Raw genomic sequence first — 18,106 nt, forward strand, 5'->3', positions numbered from 1 at the left:
AAAGAGGTTCAAGTGATAATGGAACAAACTTGTGGATAACCTGAGGAGAATGTGCCCCTCTGTTAGTTGTTTGAGCCAATGTTCCAGAAGAGTCTCCCCACCCGCTCTGCTCCTAATGCCTTTCAATATTCACACACTTTTCCCACGTCTTAAGATCCCCATGCCCTTATACACCTTCTTTACGTATGACATTCACTGAGCCTAGCATGCCATCCCCTCCTTTGCCTTTGCCTGGAGAGCTCCTTACTCTTAAAGACTCAAGTCCAACTGCTCTTGCGTGACCAATTAGTGCAAAGTATGTTTATTTGTTTACTTCTCTGTTCTGTACTTGAATGTTAGATCAATGAGGGCAGAGGCATGGCCTCACTCGTCTTTGGAACCACTCTGGATCTGAGCCCACATAATGCATGTAATATATGCCCAATAACGATTTCATAATAATTTTGTCTGTATGTGTCCAAAGCCAATCATTTCCTGTGCCCTTTGTCCCAGTTACCCCCATGATGAGGCATTTATCCAAAGGAAATCATTGAAGAGGAGAAAGGGAATTACACAGACAGAAGCGCTGTAACTATGCATTTGCTAAATATTGGAAACAAGTTTATCAACAGGATAATGGTGAGTAAATTACAGTACACGGTCTTGATGGAACATGATTCATTCTCTCATTGATTAAACCAACAGACGGAGTGCCAAGGATGTGTCAGAAATACAGCAATGAGTCAGATGCCTTCGAGTACACAAGCTGGCAGAGACTTCTAGAGCCATCATTACAAAACTATACAGAAACAGAAAACTATTTGTGGCCTAATGTTAGAGAGAAAAATAGCAGATTACAAAACAGTCTGTACATGATGCTTTCAACTCTAGACATGTGAAAGTGTGAACAAGTTCTGGGTGGGCAAATGAAGGCATTGCATGGTTAGGTTATAGGTGACCTTCTCTTTGGCATTATTACCGTTGATGTTTTTAAGCTCTAAAGTATTTGACCAACCCAGAAGTCTACTGAAAAGGCGGGAAAATACTGCTTCTGGGACCCTGGCTCTCCAGGTTGGCAGTGGCATGAATGAGAGGGTTCTCTCTAGATGGGCAAGGGGTTTGTCACGAGGCAATTGGAAAGGCACATTCAGGCAGTCTGGAGGGCTGGGTCAGGGATTATCAGTCTGAATATCTAGGAATGTCCACTGAGTGCCACTGTAGGAACCAGCCTCCTCTGTATCTGAGCTGCATCGAACAGCAGAGCCAAGGCTCTGCCAACACTGTCCCCTAAGCACTGCGCCAGGTGGGGGAGAGCTGAAGTCTGCGAACCAGATAAGAGGGATGGGACCTGCAAGAATTGGTGGCTGGGTCCTCATGCTGTAAAGGACGCTCCTTATGTAAAAAGTACCATTATTTCCATTCTACAGATGAGGAAGCTGAAGCGAGGCTGGCTCCAAGCTACCCAGCAGGCCAAGTGATGAGCTGGGATTGGAAACCATCCCTTCCTAGTTTGGGCCAGGGTTCTTTCTATTTATTTCCCCGGTCCTAGAAGCAGGTGATGATGCATAAGGCTGGATGGAAGAGACCTGGCTGGCTGAGAGGCTGGATTCTTTTGGAAGGGGAAGAAATGGGGAATCTGTTGGTGGGACTACATGATGGACGGTCTTAAATTTGATGTAGTAGGAACTGGGCAATCATTGTAACTTTGGGGTTTCAGGGAGAGGAGGTTGGCAGTGTGTGCTGGCTGGTGTAATCAGTGAGGAGGCTGGCCCAGACACATGGTAAGTTTAGTGGGCAGCTCTTGTTCTGTCAGATCAAAATAGCACCCACCCCTCCAGCTTCTTGGAAATATGTCTTCCTGCACCTCTAACCATGAGATTGGAGTGGAAGCTGCCATCTTATCTATTCTTCCCCCAAGGATATAACCTGGTCCAGGGATGGACATCTGATTCAAACTTGGCCAATGAGAGCCCTTCCCTGGGAATTTTAACCTCAGGACCAGAGAGGGATGGGTCTCAGTCCCTCACTATTGGCTAAGCTGTGTCTGGGAGCTCTGTCACCACTCAGAGATTTGAGAGCCAGAGAGAGAAAATTCTAGCTGGACTCAAGCTCTAGTTTCTACTTCGAGGGCTCAGCCACCCTCTTGCTCATGCCACCATGTGAATAATACTCTCCACCTCCTCTTTAGCTAAGCTAGTCTGAGTTGAATTTTTATCATTTGTAAACAAAAAGTCCTGACATTTGCAGTTAGAGACATGCCTACCCTTTATCATTCAAATTTTGGGCAGAATTCTCAAAAATGTTTTAGGGTTGTTTTGGGGGCATTCAGTTCATCATTTCTTCCATGTAAGACACAAAAAAGTCTGTCTTCATTATTCAGTGTCAGGCTCAGGAACTCCAGGCTCTCTGTGGGGACAAGGCTTTGGGTATCCCTTCAGAGAAGGATGGACCCATCGCCATCACTGGTGTGGTGAGTAAAATTGCTGCTCAGCATGCTCTCCCGCCTGCTCGTTTGTGATTCAGTCGGGGAGAAACTGACATGGACAGGACGACCACACAGGACAGCCAGGCATTTCCTATACAAGTGGTAAAGGTATCTTCTGAACTTCTCTCCAGCAAATGCGTAGATAAAGGGATTGAGGCAACAGTGGATAAACGCAATTGTCTCAGTCACACTGAGGGCCAACCTCAGATCCCTCTTCATGTCACAACTGGGAAAGAAGTCATAGAGATTAAGTGTCTCTAAGAAAATCATGATGTTGTAGGGTGTCCAGAAGAGGAAAAACATGATGACCACCAGAAAGATCAGTTTGATGGCTTTGGCTTTCTTGTGGTTCTTACAGGAAAACAGTGTTCGCATGATTCTGAAGTAACAGTAACTCATAATGAGCATGGGGAGCAGGAAGCCAAGCAAATTTGCTTCCACGTTGCGGAGCACAGGCCAGAGATCCTGCAGGACCTCGGGGTAGTCACCAAGGCATTCGTTTTCTTTTTGTTTTGTGAACATGAACTGAGGTGCTGCCACCAAGATGGCTGCCGCCCAGACACCTAGGCTGATGGTGACGCCATGCTGCACGGTCCGGTTGTTCATGGAGTTGGCTGCCAGGACAATGGCCAGGTACCTATCGATGCTGATGACAGTGATGAAGAATATGCCTCCAAAAAAGCCGATGAAGAAGAAGGCAGTGGTGAGTTTGCACACAGCATTGTGAAGGCCTTGTTCACTTATCAGGTAGTGAGTCCAGAAGGGTAAGGTGGCTACAAAGAGCAGATCGGACAAGGCCAGGTTCAGGAGGTAAATGTCGGTGATACTCTTGGGCTTCCGGCTGTTGGTGAGGGCGAACACCACCAGCAAGTTTCCCAGCAGGCCAAAGGCAAAGACAAGGGAGTAGAGTATGGACAGGAAGACGGTCCCAAAGGCCACGATGTCCCCCATATCACAGGCTTCAGCAGACTCATCGTACTCAAAGTATTCTAAAATTGATTCAGGGGAGTGGATGGGCATGGTGAGGGCCTGAATCAGAAAGGAAAACAAATAACAGCATTAGTTCTCAGAGAACTAAAGTTGGGATTCTATCTGACCCCACATATAAGCAGGCTGGAGGAAACAAATATTGGTTGTATGCCTAACCAATACACTTCCCAGTGTCATGTGCTTCATCTTGTTTAATCTCCACAACAGACTCTTGATGGAGGCTGTAAGAGATTCCTCTGACAGAAGAGGAAATCAGGTGTCTGAGAGGTTCAGGGACTTGCTTGGAGCTACACAGTGAATGGCTCAGCTAGCATTTGAATCGAGACCTTTTGAAGCTTGAGACAGATCTTTTCTTCTTTGATTTTCAAACATCTGTCCAAAAGGTTGACCAGTGTGTGGGTAGTGGGAGAGAGGACTGTGGAGAAGAGGGGGTGGGATGGTAGGGGGTGCAGCCATAATCCACACATCTTGTTCAAACTTCCCTGAAGCAATTCTCCACCGCCTTTCTTATTCCCACCTCCTCTACCCTCTGGATCCCAATTTCTCCTGCAGGAAGCTGAGATTGAAGAAAGAGGTCTCAGACACTCTTCAGACACAGAGCCCTGAGCAGACCTGTACCCAGAAGCCCCTCGTCTTTGTTTTTCAGAACCCTCTCTCTTTCTCTTCCTCTTGGAACCAACAAGTCCTTCTCCCCCTTAAGGGATTAAACACAGTCATACACTCTAGAGTGACCACCTTGTCTCGGTTTGCCCAGGACTTCTCTGGTTTTAGCACCAAAAGTTGGAAACCCCTCAGTTCTAAGGAGACAGCCGTGGACAGCCATCCCACAAATCCTAGTGAAGAGGAGTGTCACCATTGCCGTCATAGGGCCTCTGCCCTATGAAAGGACTGATTGATCCTGTACGGGGGGTCATGCTAGTTAGCCTTCTGCGCTGGGTCCAGGTGGCTAATTCACCCTATAATTACCAGCCCTGCACTCACTGTAGCCTGGTGATTCATAAGAATTTTGTTCCTTCAGAACAAAAATTGAAAGACAAGACATTTCTGCACAGGTTGAGAAGTAACATTTATCCCCTTCTCCCTTCACCTCCCCAGCCAGGACTCACTTGTTATTCACTCCAGAGGCTACAAGGGCAACCCTTTCACTCTGTCCCTCTGGGGCCTCCTCCTCTTTCTTGTGATGCCACAGACAGGCCCCTGAGAACCCCCAAGTATGTTCAGAGCACACGTCCTGGTTGTCACTGCCTCCCTCCCCACCACAACTAAAAACAAAGTTCACACCTCTTTAACCAAGGGAGTTTCCACACCCCACTGCATCCTTTTCATACTGGTTTTACCAAGACTGTGTCTCTGCCAAGGTGAGGGCCCACCCTCCCGGCCAGGGCTTTGCTTCTCCCTTCCCAGCCTCTACTTTGTGTTCTGGCCCATCTCTGCATCTTCCCCAGATTCTTCCAGGAAGAAGTGGGTTAAGCCTTTCTGACCTTGGCGTCTCAGGCTAGGATGGAATTCTCAACCCCCCAGGAAGAGTGTATGCTTTCTTTGCTTTAAGCCACAATACCCTTTTCTCAGAGATGAACCTCTGGCTGTGACTTTAATCAATAATATTTAGTTTAACCACATAAAATGGCCAATGTGCTACCCCTTTTGAGCTGCATAAATGTCAGTTTCAAATGGTTCAAGCTGACAGATGAGGAGATGGGAAATTCCTACTCCTTTAAGGTGGCTTATGGTAGTGGCACATCTTCCCAGACGGGCAGCTGTATGAAAGTGGAAATAGTCAAGCCCTTGGTGATCATAAGTTAGAGAACCGGGGGCTACCACCCTCTTCTTTCTCCATTTTCCCCCAGTGAAAGGAGCTGGCACAGTTGGCCTTGAGACGAGGCCAAGGATAAGGAAGATTGTGTGTTATCTCTTCATGTCTTGTGGCCCAGGAACTTTGTGCTGGTGCATTGGCTTGACTTTGCCAAATCTGTATGATGTAGATTTAATTTCCACTCCTGGCACTATGCCTTATACACAGGGACCTCCTCTAAATCTTCCAGCAGGTGTTCCTGGGTCACTGAGGAGGGAGATCAGGGAGGTGGGCAGACTCGGGCTCTCTTGTGGCTGAATCTCATGCCTATTTCTCTGGCCAAGTGATCTTGGGTGAACTTGGAACCTCTGAATCTGACATTCCTCATCTGTAAGATTACGACTCATTCTCATGTGTGCCCACAGTGCTGTTCTGAGGAGAGCACCTGGCATGGTGTGTTGCCTACAGCAGGCACTTAATAAATGCATTTAGCGAGGAAGCAGAAGCACTTTGGACCTTTGCAATCACCCAGGTTGCCTGGATGTGTTGTTCATTCCCACCCTAGACATTGGTCTGTGAAGTTGGTTTTATTTTTTTCCCTGAAATAAAAAATATTTTCTTTTCAGATTTTTTTTGGGGGGAGGGGAGAAGTAGGGAGTGAAGCACACTTTTACTGAGTTTTTATTCAGCTGTCAGGCTCATTGCTAAACACATATTGCCTATTTTGGGAAAAAAATCATTAATTGACTTGAAATTTTAAAAACAAAAATAAACAAAAATATGAGTTATATGAAAAATTAAAATAAGTAAGTAAGCAAATAGTCTAATATGATAACCAATACATAGTAAATGGCCAATAAATGGTAGCCAACACACAACAGGATACTTATCTCTACTTTATGGGCAAGAAGATGCACTCAGAGAGGGTGAGTAACTTGCCCAAGGCCACACAGCTGGCGTGTGGCAGGGCTGCCATTTGGGCCCACGTGTGGCCAGGCTGTCTGCCCTGCCTGAGACAGGGAGTTCCTGAGAGAGGAACAGGGTCTTCTTCAGCTTTGCAGACCAGTGTTAAACAGAGGGAGAGGCCTGGCACCAAGCAAATGCCACAGGAATATTTGCAGGAGGATAAATATTGTCTGCTAGACTTTCATTCCAAATTGCTCTGGGGGAGGAGTAGTGACAGTGGCCTTTCCATTGTCCAGTTCCTAGACATGCGCCCAGGGTACCAGAGTGTCCTTTCTGATCCCAGGCCAGGGGCCCTGGCTTGAACTCCAGGTGCTTAGTGGATGCCTAGTGTGTTGAATGAGAGAATGAGTGAGTGAATGAATAAATGCAAGGCATAGAGAAGCAGGAGAAGTGCTGCTTTGGCTACAAGAAAGAGCTCTTGGAGACAAGCCGAGACCCACCAGCTCTCCAGGGTCAGAAATCACAGCTGCCCATGGCAGCACGCTCTTTCTTGCTGGTGTCAGGACCCAGCCCCGCCTCACTGCGCGACTCAGGGGTGGCCCAGGCTTCTCTGCAGTCTGAGCCCTTGGGCCAGTTTGAACCCAGCCTTGCTGTTTGAGAAGCCCAGATCATGCAAGGACACCATTTAATCAGAAACCTGACAGCCAGGAAGGATGTCACTGAATTATTCTGCTGAACATGACAGCCTGATCAAGAGAGGGACCTTTTTAGGAACAGTGGGCCTGAGCTCAGTGGTTCTTTTATTATTTCTGGATCCTCTGAGATGCCCCACTATTGGGAGATAAGCCTAATGATGGAGCCTCCTGGCAGCAGACAGGAGCAGGGCCAGTCCTCGAGGGCGGCTTTCCAGGCAGACTGAAGGGCCACCAGGCATCTGATTGGCAGGACACTGGCTTTTTCTGGCCCCTGAGGACAGCAGGAACCAAGCGCAGGAATCCAAGGAGATAAGCCTTCTTGGCAGGGCCTACTCAGCCGGGTCTCATACAGATGGGGGCTCAAGAGGAGAGACGCATGCCGGACGAGCTGAGGGCTGTGGCCAGCAAGCACGCAAACCACTCCAGGCTGTTCTCAGGTCTCCTTAGCCTCTCTCCCCATAAGTCAAGGTTTACTAAATGGAGTTGAATGGTGAGAGTTTGAGCTTAGTCCAGACACTGAGCTTTGAGTGCACATGTGTTTCGTACTCCAGTGGAAATGAACCTGCTTCATCAACTCGCTCGCTTGCCTCCATCCCCGATCCCGCTCGGCTTCCTCCAGCACACTTCCTTTTCTCTGGTCTGCTCATTTATTTTTCAACTTTTTTAGGTCGTCATTTACCCATTGTTTCCAGTCAGCTTCCCTGTTCTCTACTTCCTTTTTCATTTAAGTGGCCTGAGTCCACTTTCCTCTTCTGTCCCACATCCTTTTCGGGCTGCTTCCCCCATCTTTTGGCTTCACATCTTGCTTACAGTCTGCTAGACCAAGTGCGACCTTTTTTGTTTTGTGTTGGTTTGTTTTTCCCTCTTTGCTTTCTGCTTACGGCTTTTTAGATCCCCGAGTGAAAACCAGGTTTGAGGTTCAGTTGGTTTCTAATGCCAGGAAAAGTATGGTTGAATGTTTTTCCTTTGAACCAAAGGAAATGAGAGGATAGTAAAGATTGCTTGAGCCCTGACTGTGGGGATTCCACTGTGCTGAGAATGTTCCAGAGCCTGAAGCTATCCTTGGAAAGCCCAGTGTGGAAGGAGAAGAGGCTGCCATTTTCGGATGCCCACCCCCTTATGTCCCGCTGCATACGTAAGACCCTGTTTCATTCTCTCAACAACCCCTCATGAGAATGGTGGCCCTTCTTGTACAAGTGAACCAACAGCAGCCCTGAGAGATCCGGGAAGTTCGTCCAAGGAGCAACAGAGCCAGGATTTCAGCCCACATGTGCCTTTCCACAGAGCCATGCTCCCTGCACGGCTTCAGGCTCTCCCTCTTGGAAAGGAAGTCTGCAGCTTATCACAGACCACTTGTCTAAATCTAAAACTGAGAAAGAGTAGACTCAGCCCCCCCCCCCCCCCCCGGAAAGAAGATGACCCGTGATGCCAGCCTGAACACTTGCCCTGGGTTTCTCCCCTCTGGAATCAGAACCCATCAGGCTGACTCTGAGGGGAATGTTAGGCAGTCAGGAGATGAAAAGGGTGGGGATATTCACCTCTCCAGCCACGACTAGGGGGTCCTCACTGCCAGACCCCCAGGATCTAGCTCTCATCAATGCTGGTGAAGAAATTTGGAATCCTTTTCTCTGAAGAAGAGGCTGAAGGCTGTAGGGTGAGCTTATTTCCTGGCTTCAAATATATGGTGACACAGTACCCTTCTCAGGATGAGCACCAAGTAATGTACGAAATTGTGGAATCACCATAGGGTACACCTGAAACTTGTGTAACACACTATGGTAGCCATACTGGAATTAAAATGAAAAGTTAACAAAAAAACAGGCTGATGCTTTTCTGAGCTGTGTGCTTCACAGAGGCCCACACATCCTACAGACGGCTGAGAGACCATGGGCAGCTCACTCTGCCTCTGCCTCAGTTTCCTCATATGTGAGACGAAAGCATTGGACCAGATCGTCCCTAAGGGCCCAGCTCTGGTATGCTTAAGTTTTCAACAAGAACCAAACAGAAGGAAATAGTCGTTGAGCACAACAGGAGTCCTAGGTCAGTAAGAGCATGGCCTAGTGTCAAGAGAAGTGGCTGCTCACGGACATGACTCTTCTGGACTCACAGGCTGCCAGCATCCAGATGGGGTTCTGTCTGGACACAGACAGGCAAAAGAAGGGCAGGTGGAGGGACCCCAACTTGCATGCAGAGGAGCTCTAAGGGCACCATTTACACCTTGCAGCCCCTCCCCTGTGGAAGTGACCCCAGCAGCTCTCTCTATATCAGCAAGCAGACCACCTGAAACGGCACAGCCTTCCCCCCCCCCCAACCAGCGTTTGGACCAGCCAAACTCACGCCCCAAGCTCTGCTGCCGCTCGGTGAGCCACCCCTTCACAGAAGCCGGGGCTCTGGGTTTGACGTGCCTCCCTCTCGTTTCTTCTTCCAAGTACGCTATGCTATTTACTTATCTCTGTCAAACTGTGAAGTTCTGAAAGGAAATGCTTTAGGACTTTTGTCTAGTAATTGAGGAAGAGATGGATTTTAAATTAAATTATTAACTAAGCCAATATCTGTTATGTTTTTTAACCATATGTTTGTGTAAGGACAAATAAAAATAATGCCTAAGAGGCTTACTTCTCCCCCTTGAAAGTAAGGGAAGAGATTCTCCTTTGCCTCCTCCTTCCAGGATGCTGGCTTTAGAAAACTTGTCGCTGGAAGTACTTTCTCCTCTCTCTGAAGTGTGCTTATGTGTTCTTCTGAAAATGTGATCACCTCTTTTGTCAGCTTTATGACCCAGGAATCTTTCTCAAGAACCAGGGGGCCCTCTCTTTGAAAAGTAAACATTAAGAAATAGCAATGCTGGGGCACCTGGGTGGCTCAGTCAGTTAAGCGTCTGCTTTTAGCTCTGGTCAAGCCCCACATCAGGCTCCCTGCTCAGCAGGGAATCTACTTCTCCCTCCCCCCTCCCCCCGCTTGCACGCTCTCTCAAATAAATAAAATCTTAAACAAACAAACAAGCAAAAAGAATTAGCGTCCCTGTCACCCAGTTTCCGTGAAAGGGTCGGAGCCTAACTTGGGTGGGTGCCTTGTTCCAAGTTACAAAAATACCTCCCGTCATAAAGATGTGAGTCTATTTCTTCTCTGGATGAAGCCCATCAGCTAACACAGATGGTCATCCCAGTTACCATGGTGAAGTTAGCATGACTGTGTGTGACTGTCGAGTTCTCTCGCTTGAGGACTAGGTGTGTATCTCTCATGTTAGGGATTGTGTCTGCTTGGCTGTGCAGAAGGGTGAGTTGTTTCTCCCCATCTCTGCAGTCTCTTAGCGGATTGCCTGAGATGCGTATCACATTCTGGTTTCATGCCTCGTTAATAATAAAAGTGTTCTCTTTCTCTATTATATCTGTGAGAGGTTTTTCTGGGTTGGAGATCTTATTTTTAATTTTATTTCCCCAACACTAGGCACTGTGCTCCATTAGGTGGTGGTAAAAATGGCTAAGATACGGTCTCTAAGTTTCTGTTAATGGTTAGTAACAGAATGTAAGAAAAGTTTGGGGAAACCCAAGGATTGGATCATTTAAGCTGAATCTTAAAGCTGGGGGGGGGAATCTTCCAGGTAGACAAAGGTGGAGGTGGGAAGCGGGGGTGGGGGTATTGAAGCCAAAGACACTGAGGGTCTGAGCACAGGGATGTTTCCCGGGCTCAAGGCTCCGTAGAGGGGGCGTGAGGGAATATACTAGAAACAGAAAGGAGTGAGGATAGTGGGGTTAGAAGGGGCCAGCATGCTCCTGGAGTCTTCATGGAAGTCGAGTTTAGTCTGTGTGGAGGGTTCAGGAGAAGATGCAGAGAGAGCAAGGGCCAAGAAGGCAGAAGAGGTCCTCAAATTCCAGACTAAGGAACAGAGGGAGAATTATAAGACTTTGAAAGAGGGGGGAAATTACTGGGTGCCCTGGCTAGCACACCCTTCAGGGCTACCTCCCCTATTCATTGTCTGACCGATATACAGCTGTGTAAGTTTGGGAGACTGATAGCAATGCAATAATCTTGTTTGCAGAAAAAGAAACTGTGTCTGGTGGAGATGCGCTCAATAACCGCCTGTGGTTAGGGACCAGTTCTGCATGTATCTGTACATTCCTCCTAGCATTTCTAGAAGTATCTCATCCACACTACTGCTGTGCTGCTCATTGCCATTGATGAATAGGCAGGCACCATGTGAGCATCCCACGGCAATCTCTTCCACTGTTGATGCACACCTGGGTGGCTTTTGGCGCAGGGCCGCCGTGGACAACACTGTCACGAACAGTGGTGTGTGTGCACAGCATGGATGCATTTTAAAATTGCAGACCCAAAAGTGGACCTATTGTGTGAATCCATGCATATAAAGGTCAAAAACAGGCAACGATAATGCATATTGGTTAGGGATGCATATGTAGGTGGTAGAACTCTAGGGATGAGCAAGGAAGCAGTGACTTCTGGGAGGGCAGGGTGTCAGTCAGGAAGGGACATAAGGGAGGCTGCTGGGGGCCAGCCTGGGTCTCTCTGGCTGCCTGGCTGGTGGTTGGCTGGGGGGTTGATTTATAAATTGTTAACCTGCACACTGTTCTTTGAGTGTGCTGTATTTCACAATGAACATAGGTTTAAGGAAAAGGACCAAGAGGGCCTGCAAAATATTTTTTTTAATATTTAAAGAGGGGTGCCTGGGTGGCTCAGTCATTTGATTTTGGCTCGGGTCATGATCTTGGGGTCATGAGATCAGCCCCATATCAGACTTTGCACTCAGTGCAGCGTCTGCTTGAGATTCTCTCTCTCAAATAAATAAATAAATAAATAAAATCTTTATATATTTATAGAGATGTGATATAGGTTTTCTTCCCTATAAAGATGCATAACCCCAAAGAGCTGCTCTTTGGCCAGATCAGAAGAGGAGGTAGCTGAAGCCCGACTGTGGCTGCAGAGCCACGAGGATTCCAGCCCCCGGGGCAGCCAGCACATTCTGAGCCCCATGGAGAGTGGGCAGGCTCAGGACTCAGCGGGAAGCCCCACCGTTGGCGCTCCTGGGCAGAGTCAGTGAGGCAAGCCCTTGGAATCCCTGGACTGTGCTGCTGGAAATCCGAGCAATTTCCCGGAAAAGCCAGCGGACACCTGGCCAGTGCCACTGCGGCTCCACCTCCTCGTAACTGTGACCCGCTGTGGGACAGCTGGAGATCCCTTCCCTGTCCAGCTCAGCTGCTGTGGGTGCTGACTTTGGCCATCTTCAAGGGGGAAGTCTTGGTGCCTGAGTAAAACAGGGGTAGCCAAGGACTCTGTTCCAGGTCAGAGGTTGGCCTGGGAAGCTGGTAGCTGAATGTCCCAGACCCTGAGAAGGAAGGTCTTTGAGGCCAGGGTCTCTGGAGTGGGATCATACCTGATATCGTTGCCCTTCCACAGCCCGGCCAGGGCACGGATGAGGTTATCTCCTGGAAGGGGGTGGGGGTGGGGAATGGAAGCTGATTCTGACCTGGCATGCTCCTTCTCCCTGCCCCTCACAACCTCATTTGAACGTGGTTAGTGGTCTCAAGGGGCACAAAGCTTCTCATCTTCAGCTTCCCACAATGACAATACATATTATTTATTGAGCACCAAATATAGCCAGAGAGTACGGTCAGAGCTTCATACATCTTGCCCTTAATACTCACAGATATTCAACCTACACCTGTCACTCGGCTTCAGCAATTATCAGCTCATGGCTATAGCAGGACCTGAGCCTTAGCAAGGTCAAGTGCAGAGCCAGGCCTTCATTCCAAAGCCAAGCTGCCTTTCCCACCCTCTGTGAAGCAGAGAGAGTGACAGTTGTAGAGCCTGGCTTGGGGTATGGTCGGCATGCGGCTGACACACAGTCCGGGCTTCCTTCTGGGGGTGTGGGCAAGAGCCACATCCTGCCCAGCATCCCTGTGTGAAAATGAAGCCAAGCAAGAGGCAGGCAAAGGATGTAAATCCGAACCTGCACGCGTGCGCAAGGACACACACACGTGTGTGCACACATGCACACACGCACGCGCACACACGTGCACACACGCACACACATGCACGCACGCGCACACACGCAGTGGTGCCCAAGGCTCAGCAGCCCATGCAAACATGCAGGCCCGCAGCCCAGTCCATCCCCAGGCACCTCAGGGCATGGGCTGACCTGCCCCTGAGCAGACCCTGGAAGCCCCACAGAAATTTCACCAGGAAGCTAGCTTGCTTGCTTGCTTGCTTGCTTTCTCTCTCTTTCTTTCTTTCCGATTTTATTTATTTATTTGAGAGAGGGGAGAGACAGACCAAGCAAGTAGGGGCAGGAACAGAGAGGGAGGGAGAGGGACAAGCAGACCTCACTAAGCATGGAGCCCGACACGGCGCTGGATCTCACAACCCTGAAATCATGACCTGAGCCCAAACCAAGAGTCGGAGGCTCAACCAACTGAGCCACCCGGGGACCCTGCCAGGAAGCTCTCTTGTCTGCTTCTCACACAATCTGGTTTTCTTTTCTCCTTTAGGCTCAACTTTTTTCTACCTTGAGTTTTCTATCTGAAGTATTTGAAAAAGAAAACGAACTTTTGGGGTGGGAGGGGAAATCCTAAAACTCCCTGGCATTTATCTGAGCACAGCTGAGAACATACAGAGGCTGCAGAATCTGGGAGGCCGAGATGGCCAGATAACGGTCAAGCAAGGAGAAATGATAGGCATGGTCAGTCCTCGCCTGGAACCTCCATGTAGTTCTTCCTCTCTTGCACACACGCATGTGTCTGCTCAGAATTCCTGAGACCGTTTTCCCACAACACAAACCTTCTGAGCCCGTGTCCTCACAATGATTATAACAGCATATATTAATAGCGAACATCGAATTTGTGTTGGCAATTTATTCATTAAAATAGTTGTCATTGTAAATGCAATAGGTGCTCTTTATAACAAATGTAGATGGCACAAAAAAAGCATGTAAAGAAAAGGAAAAACAACATAGAAGTGAATGATCTACCATCCAACTTCCCAGAATCAGCAACAGCTAGCTTTCTGCCTTTCTGCAATCGCTCTGCATATTTTTATATTTATGTTAAGTGTAGTTATACTTATATGTAAGATGCAAGTGCTATATTAAACATTTTTTATTATAAAATTTTCAAACATACATAAAAGCAGAGAGCACCCCAGGCGCGCACCAGACAGCTTCAATTAGCAACTCATGGTCACTATTTCATCTATTCCACACTCCGTGCCCTACTAGATTATTTCAAAATAAATCCAGGTGTCATAGCATTTCATCCATAAACAGGTAAGTGTGAATCTCCAAAAGAATAAGAACTCTTTTTAAACAAAATTATAACTTCAATACTATTTCTCACTTTAAAGAAGTTACTAATTCCTCACTATCATCCAGATGCAATTTTAAATGATGCTTCTTTCCGGTAACACCTACCCATGAGCTTTTCTCCGGGCCCATAACATGTAATTACCTATGCTTCTAATCGTATTAAGTGTCAAGAGGATCATGGATGGTCTAATCATCCACTGCCCACCACCCTTCAAGCCGGACATTAGGCTGCAACAGCTTTGGGAAATGTCTCTTGTTAGCGTGGAAAGCAAACCAGCGTCTGTACCCACTGTGACCTCTGACCACTGTGCCCCACCCCACGAGCCCAGAGGTGCTGGCAAGTTCTCTGCTCCTACCTGGGCCGGGCTCGGGAAGGAAACCTCCCGACGTGACAATCAACCACTCCGTCCCACGCCTCTGTCTCTGTCACAGAGTATTTCCCTTTCCCTCCCTCTGAGGGCATCTTTATTTGCAAAGTTAGCCAATAGTAGTGGGTTTCCTGTGAGGTATACTAACTATCTTTAGATGTTGCCCCAGGCAAGCTCAGAAACTCTGGACTGGAGGGTTTGAATTCGCAAACCTGGAAGACAGAGCTGGGGGGGCAGACCCACCAGGGCTTGCAGGCAGGGAGGATGTGGAGGCTGTGCTATTTGCCCCCTTTTGGAGGAGGGCAGGGAACAGTGCAGGTCTCAGGAACCACTAATGCCCACTGAACCTCAGTTCTCCCACCTGTAAAAAGGGAACCCACAACACTCACCAGGCTGCGTTGGGGTGCTGATTAAATGAACCACAGCTTCTCTCTTCAAAGGATAGTCCCAGCCACTGGGAGCTTACTAGAAATGCAGCACCTCAGGCCCCACCACTGAAAGAGACTCTGCATTTTGATGAAATTCTTAAGAGATTGCTAAGTGCATGGATTTTGAGATGCATTGGCACAAAAAGCACTTAGTGAGGACCTGGCATCTGGTAGGTGCTTCCGAATTTTCTACTACTCCTCACTTCCCTCCTCCAAGGCTTTTAGCGGCTCCCTATACCCTCCGGTCAAGCCTAAGGTACATGCCTCCCAGGCACAGGCTTCCTCCACAAACTGGCGCAGCCTCATTCCCCGCTGCCTCCCACAGCCCGCGCTGCTCCAGCAGGATGGGGAGCAGCTGGGCCTGACTCTTCCAGGCCGTGCTCCTGCTCCCTGCCCCGGCCAGATTGCTCCCGACTCTGCAGCTCGAACCTCAGCCGCCACAGCCTCACTGCCTTCCCACCACTTCCTTACCTGCCTGGCTCACCTACAAGGCAAACGCGACTTCTGATGGCTCCTGCTCCTGGGTCCTACCTCAGGTCTAGCACCCCAGGCACATGTCTACTAAAGAGTCAGGGATTCCTCCACAGCCTTCCTGGCTCCTCCGCTGCCCGTCTTGCAGCCTGCGCCCCGGCACCACTGTGGCACTTGTAGCTGCGTCTTCCCGCGGGCAGGCTGTCCTGTGTGCTCCCACCTGGCCTCCTCCTTAGTCCTGGCAGCCAGGACAGAGCTGCAGGTGGGACTGCAGTGTCCCAGGCTGGGTGACCTGCTGGCGTTTGAGGAAGTCTGCGGCAGGTTTCCCTTCCTCCTTTCTCTCTGGCCAGGAGCCTGCAGCACCCCTCCCCCCTGCCTGCCCTTCCTCATCTCTGTCCCACAGCCACCTGTCCCAGGGCCCACCCAGTGGGGCCTTCTGCTTCAGCCTCCCTTTGTCTGCCTGAGGCTCCCCTGCTGCTTCTCTGAGTGCTCCTCTCTGGGATCCTGTCAAGACTCTCTCTCTTCCGGTCATGCAGTCTTCCTGGACAATCTTGCCCACGGCACTGTCTTCCTGGGCAACTTTATCCACTGCCTTGTTAGCCTCATCAGCTTTCCTGTCTTCCTGGACAACCTCGCCCACTGCACGTCAGTGACCACCTCTGTGATCGGATTCCCCATTTTTGTCTCCAGCTGGGGCCTGAAGAGCCTCCAATGCCCATCTGTGTCCTTCATACCTATTCTCATCTACCCCGTTGTCCATTCTCCTCTACCTGGCAGCCAGAGAGCTCTTTCCAAAGTGCAAACTGCCCACCTAAACCCTCCAGGGTTTCTCCTCACCGTGAGTTTCAGTCCCAGGCTTGTAAGCATGGCTTTGGCATGATCCCACCCCTTTGGATGTCCCAACCTGTTCTAAGCACCCCTCCACACACACACCAAGTGCATGTGTGGGCTGCTCGTCCCTTCCCACCTCACCAGGCCTTGAAGCTAATAAGCCGGCTTTCGCTGTCCCATAGGAGCTGGCAGCAGACAGGACTGTGACTCGCAGCCCAGCGAGTGGCATGCTTGTGCCAGTTCCCTGGGCTCCCAAATTCCAGGATGACATGCATGGTGGACCCAGATGGATGCTTGCACATGAAGGAGGTTGCATGACGAGAGAGGAACTGTGAGCTTGAGGAACACACCATTTTATAGCAAGCAATGAGCAAGCCTGCTCAATGGCCCCAAGGCAGACATTACCTCATCCCTCAGGCTGTAAACACCACCACGAAAAATGGGCCAAGGAAAAGGCAGCTGGGACTCTGTATTCTCAGTGCACTCCGAGAGACGGGAGAGTGCAGCAGCCTTCCCACTTGGGCCATACCTCCGTGAACCTTGGAAAAGGCCTCTCAGGTTCTGCTCTGGGGACTTTCTCCTCCCTGGACTCCTATTCCTCCCTCCCCAGCGCTCCCATGCTGTGCTGCCTTCGGCTGGTCTCCATCCCTCACTTTCACAGCCCCTTTCGCTTCACCCTTTGTCTGAGCTGTCCCTTGTGAAGGGTAACAGAGTATGCCAGCACCATATATGCCACTTGGATATATCCATTATCTTCAGCCGTAAGCCCTCTAGAAATAGTAAATACAAGGCGAGGCTCTCTCTGAACTCTTCCTATCTGCCTCAAGACAGAGCCTCCCAAAGGAGCTCGGTTGTCACAGATCTTCCCCCCGGGAGTTTCAAGAACCAGGGAGCACTGACATTTGTCACAAGAGAAGGAACTAGAAGTCCCCACCACACCCAGATGCACTTGGTCACAAACCAACATACCTCCCATCTGTTCTTCTAAGGACCTGTTCATCTTTCCTACAGATCATTTACTCTCTCCTAAGAAGAACACACACCTCCACCCTTTCCCTACGAAGCTGGTATTTAAGCCTGAATTCTAAGCCTCTAAATGAGGAGGCACTCATTTTTCTCTGTGTCCCTTCCATGTATATCCAACACATAACTGTTAATAACATTCTTTGTGTTTCTTTTGGTAATCTGTCTTTTATGACAGAGGCCTCAGCTTAGAACTCAGAAGGGTAGAGGGAAAATTCTTTTTCCTCCCCGACAGTTTCTGATAACCCAGACAGGACCTCTGAGACACCTTACAGATGGGAGTCTGGGAACACCGGCAAAAGCCAGTGAAGGATAAGAATTATTTGTCCTCCCCACACTTGCTTGTAAGTCCTTGTTTCCCTTGGTTTCTCTTCCAGTTGAGCCGGTAACTGCCTACCGTAGCTTGGTTTCTGTTGGAGGAGGGGTAAGGGGTGTTGGGCGGGCTTCCAGGCAAGAGAGGCCGTGGGGATGGTGGGGACAGCCTGGCAGTGATGCACACAGACACACAAGGCAGGCAAGGACTGGAGACTTGGTTTGAATAAAGCTCTGTGGGAGAGACACAGCAAAGGGAAATGAAGATATGATTATGCCTTGAAGGCCAGGCTAGGATGTTCTCACTTTACGCTACAGGCTGAGGGGGGCCTTGGGAATAAGCGCAGCAAACCTTTACACAGCATAGCAGATGTGCTAGGCAGTGAGCTAAGTCCTGCATGCGTGTGAGCTCACATAACCCAGTGACCCCTGAAGCCCCCGTAACACTGACAGGACACTGGGGGGAGGAGAGGAGATGTCACTTGCTCAAGGCCACACGTTCATACGTGGCAGA

The 18,106-nt window shown here is 49.3% G+C and overlaps 1 protein-coding gene across 2 annotated transcripts; it reads right to left on the reverse strand.

The window, feature by feature from the left end:
- Window positions 1-568: 568 nt before the first annotated feature.
- Window positions 569-15,725, reverse strand: CX3CR1 (C-X3-C motif chemokine receptor 1). Of its 2 annotated transcripts, none has more exons than XM_045798195.2 (2): window positions 15,427-15,725; window positions 569-3,493 (listed from the first exon to the last, which is right to left on the reverse strand). In XM_045798195.2, the coding sequence occupies exon 2, from the start codon at window positions 3,482-3,484 to the stop codon at window positions 2,414-2,416; it is 1,071 nt and encodes a 356-aa protein (XP_045654151.2). In that variant the 5' UTR covers window positions 3,485-3,493; window positions 15,427-15,725; the 3' UTR covers window positions 569-2,413. The 2 variants fall into 2 exon arrangements, with proteins under 2 accessions (XP_045654151.2, XP_045654150.2); XM_045798194.2 differs by lacking the exon at window positions 15,427-15,725 and adding an exon at window positions 14,516-14,604.
- Window positions 15,726-18,106: the final 2,381 nt, after the last annotated feature.

The sequence above is a fragment of the Ursus americanus genome, chromosome 20 (genome assembly GCF_024610735.1).
Source record: "Ursus americanus isolate L20-20 chromosome 20, mUrsAme1.1.p, whole genome shotgun sequence".
Lineage (NCBI taxonomy): Eukaryota > Metazoa > Chordata > Mammalia > Carnivora > Ursidae > Ursus > Ursus americanus.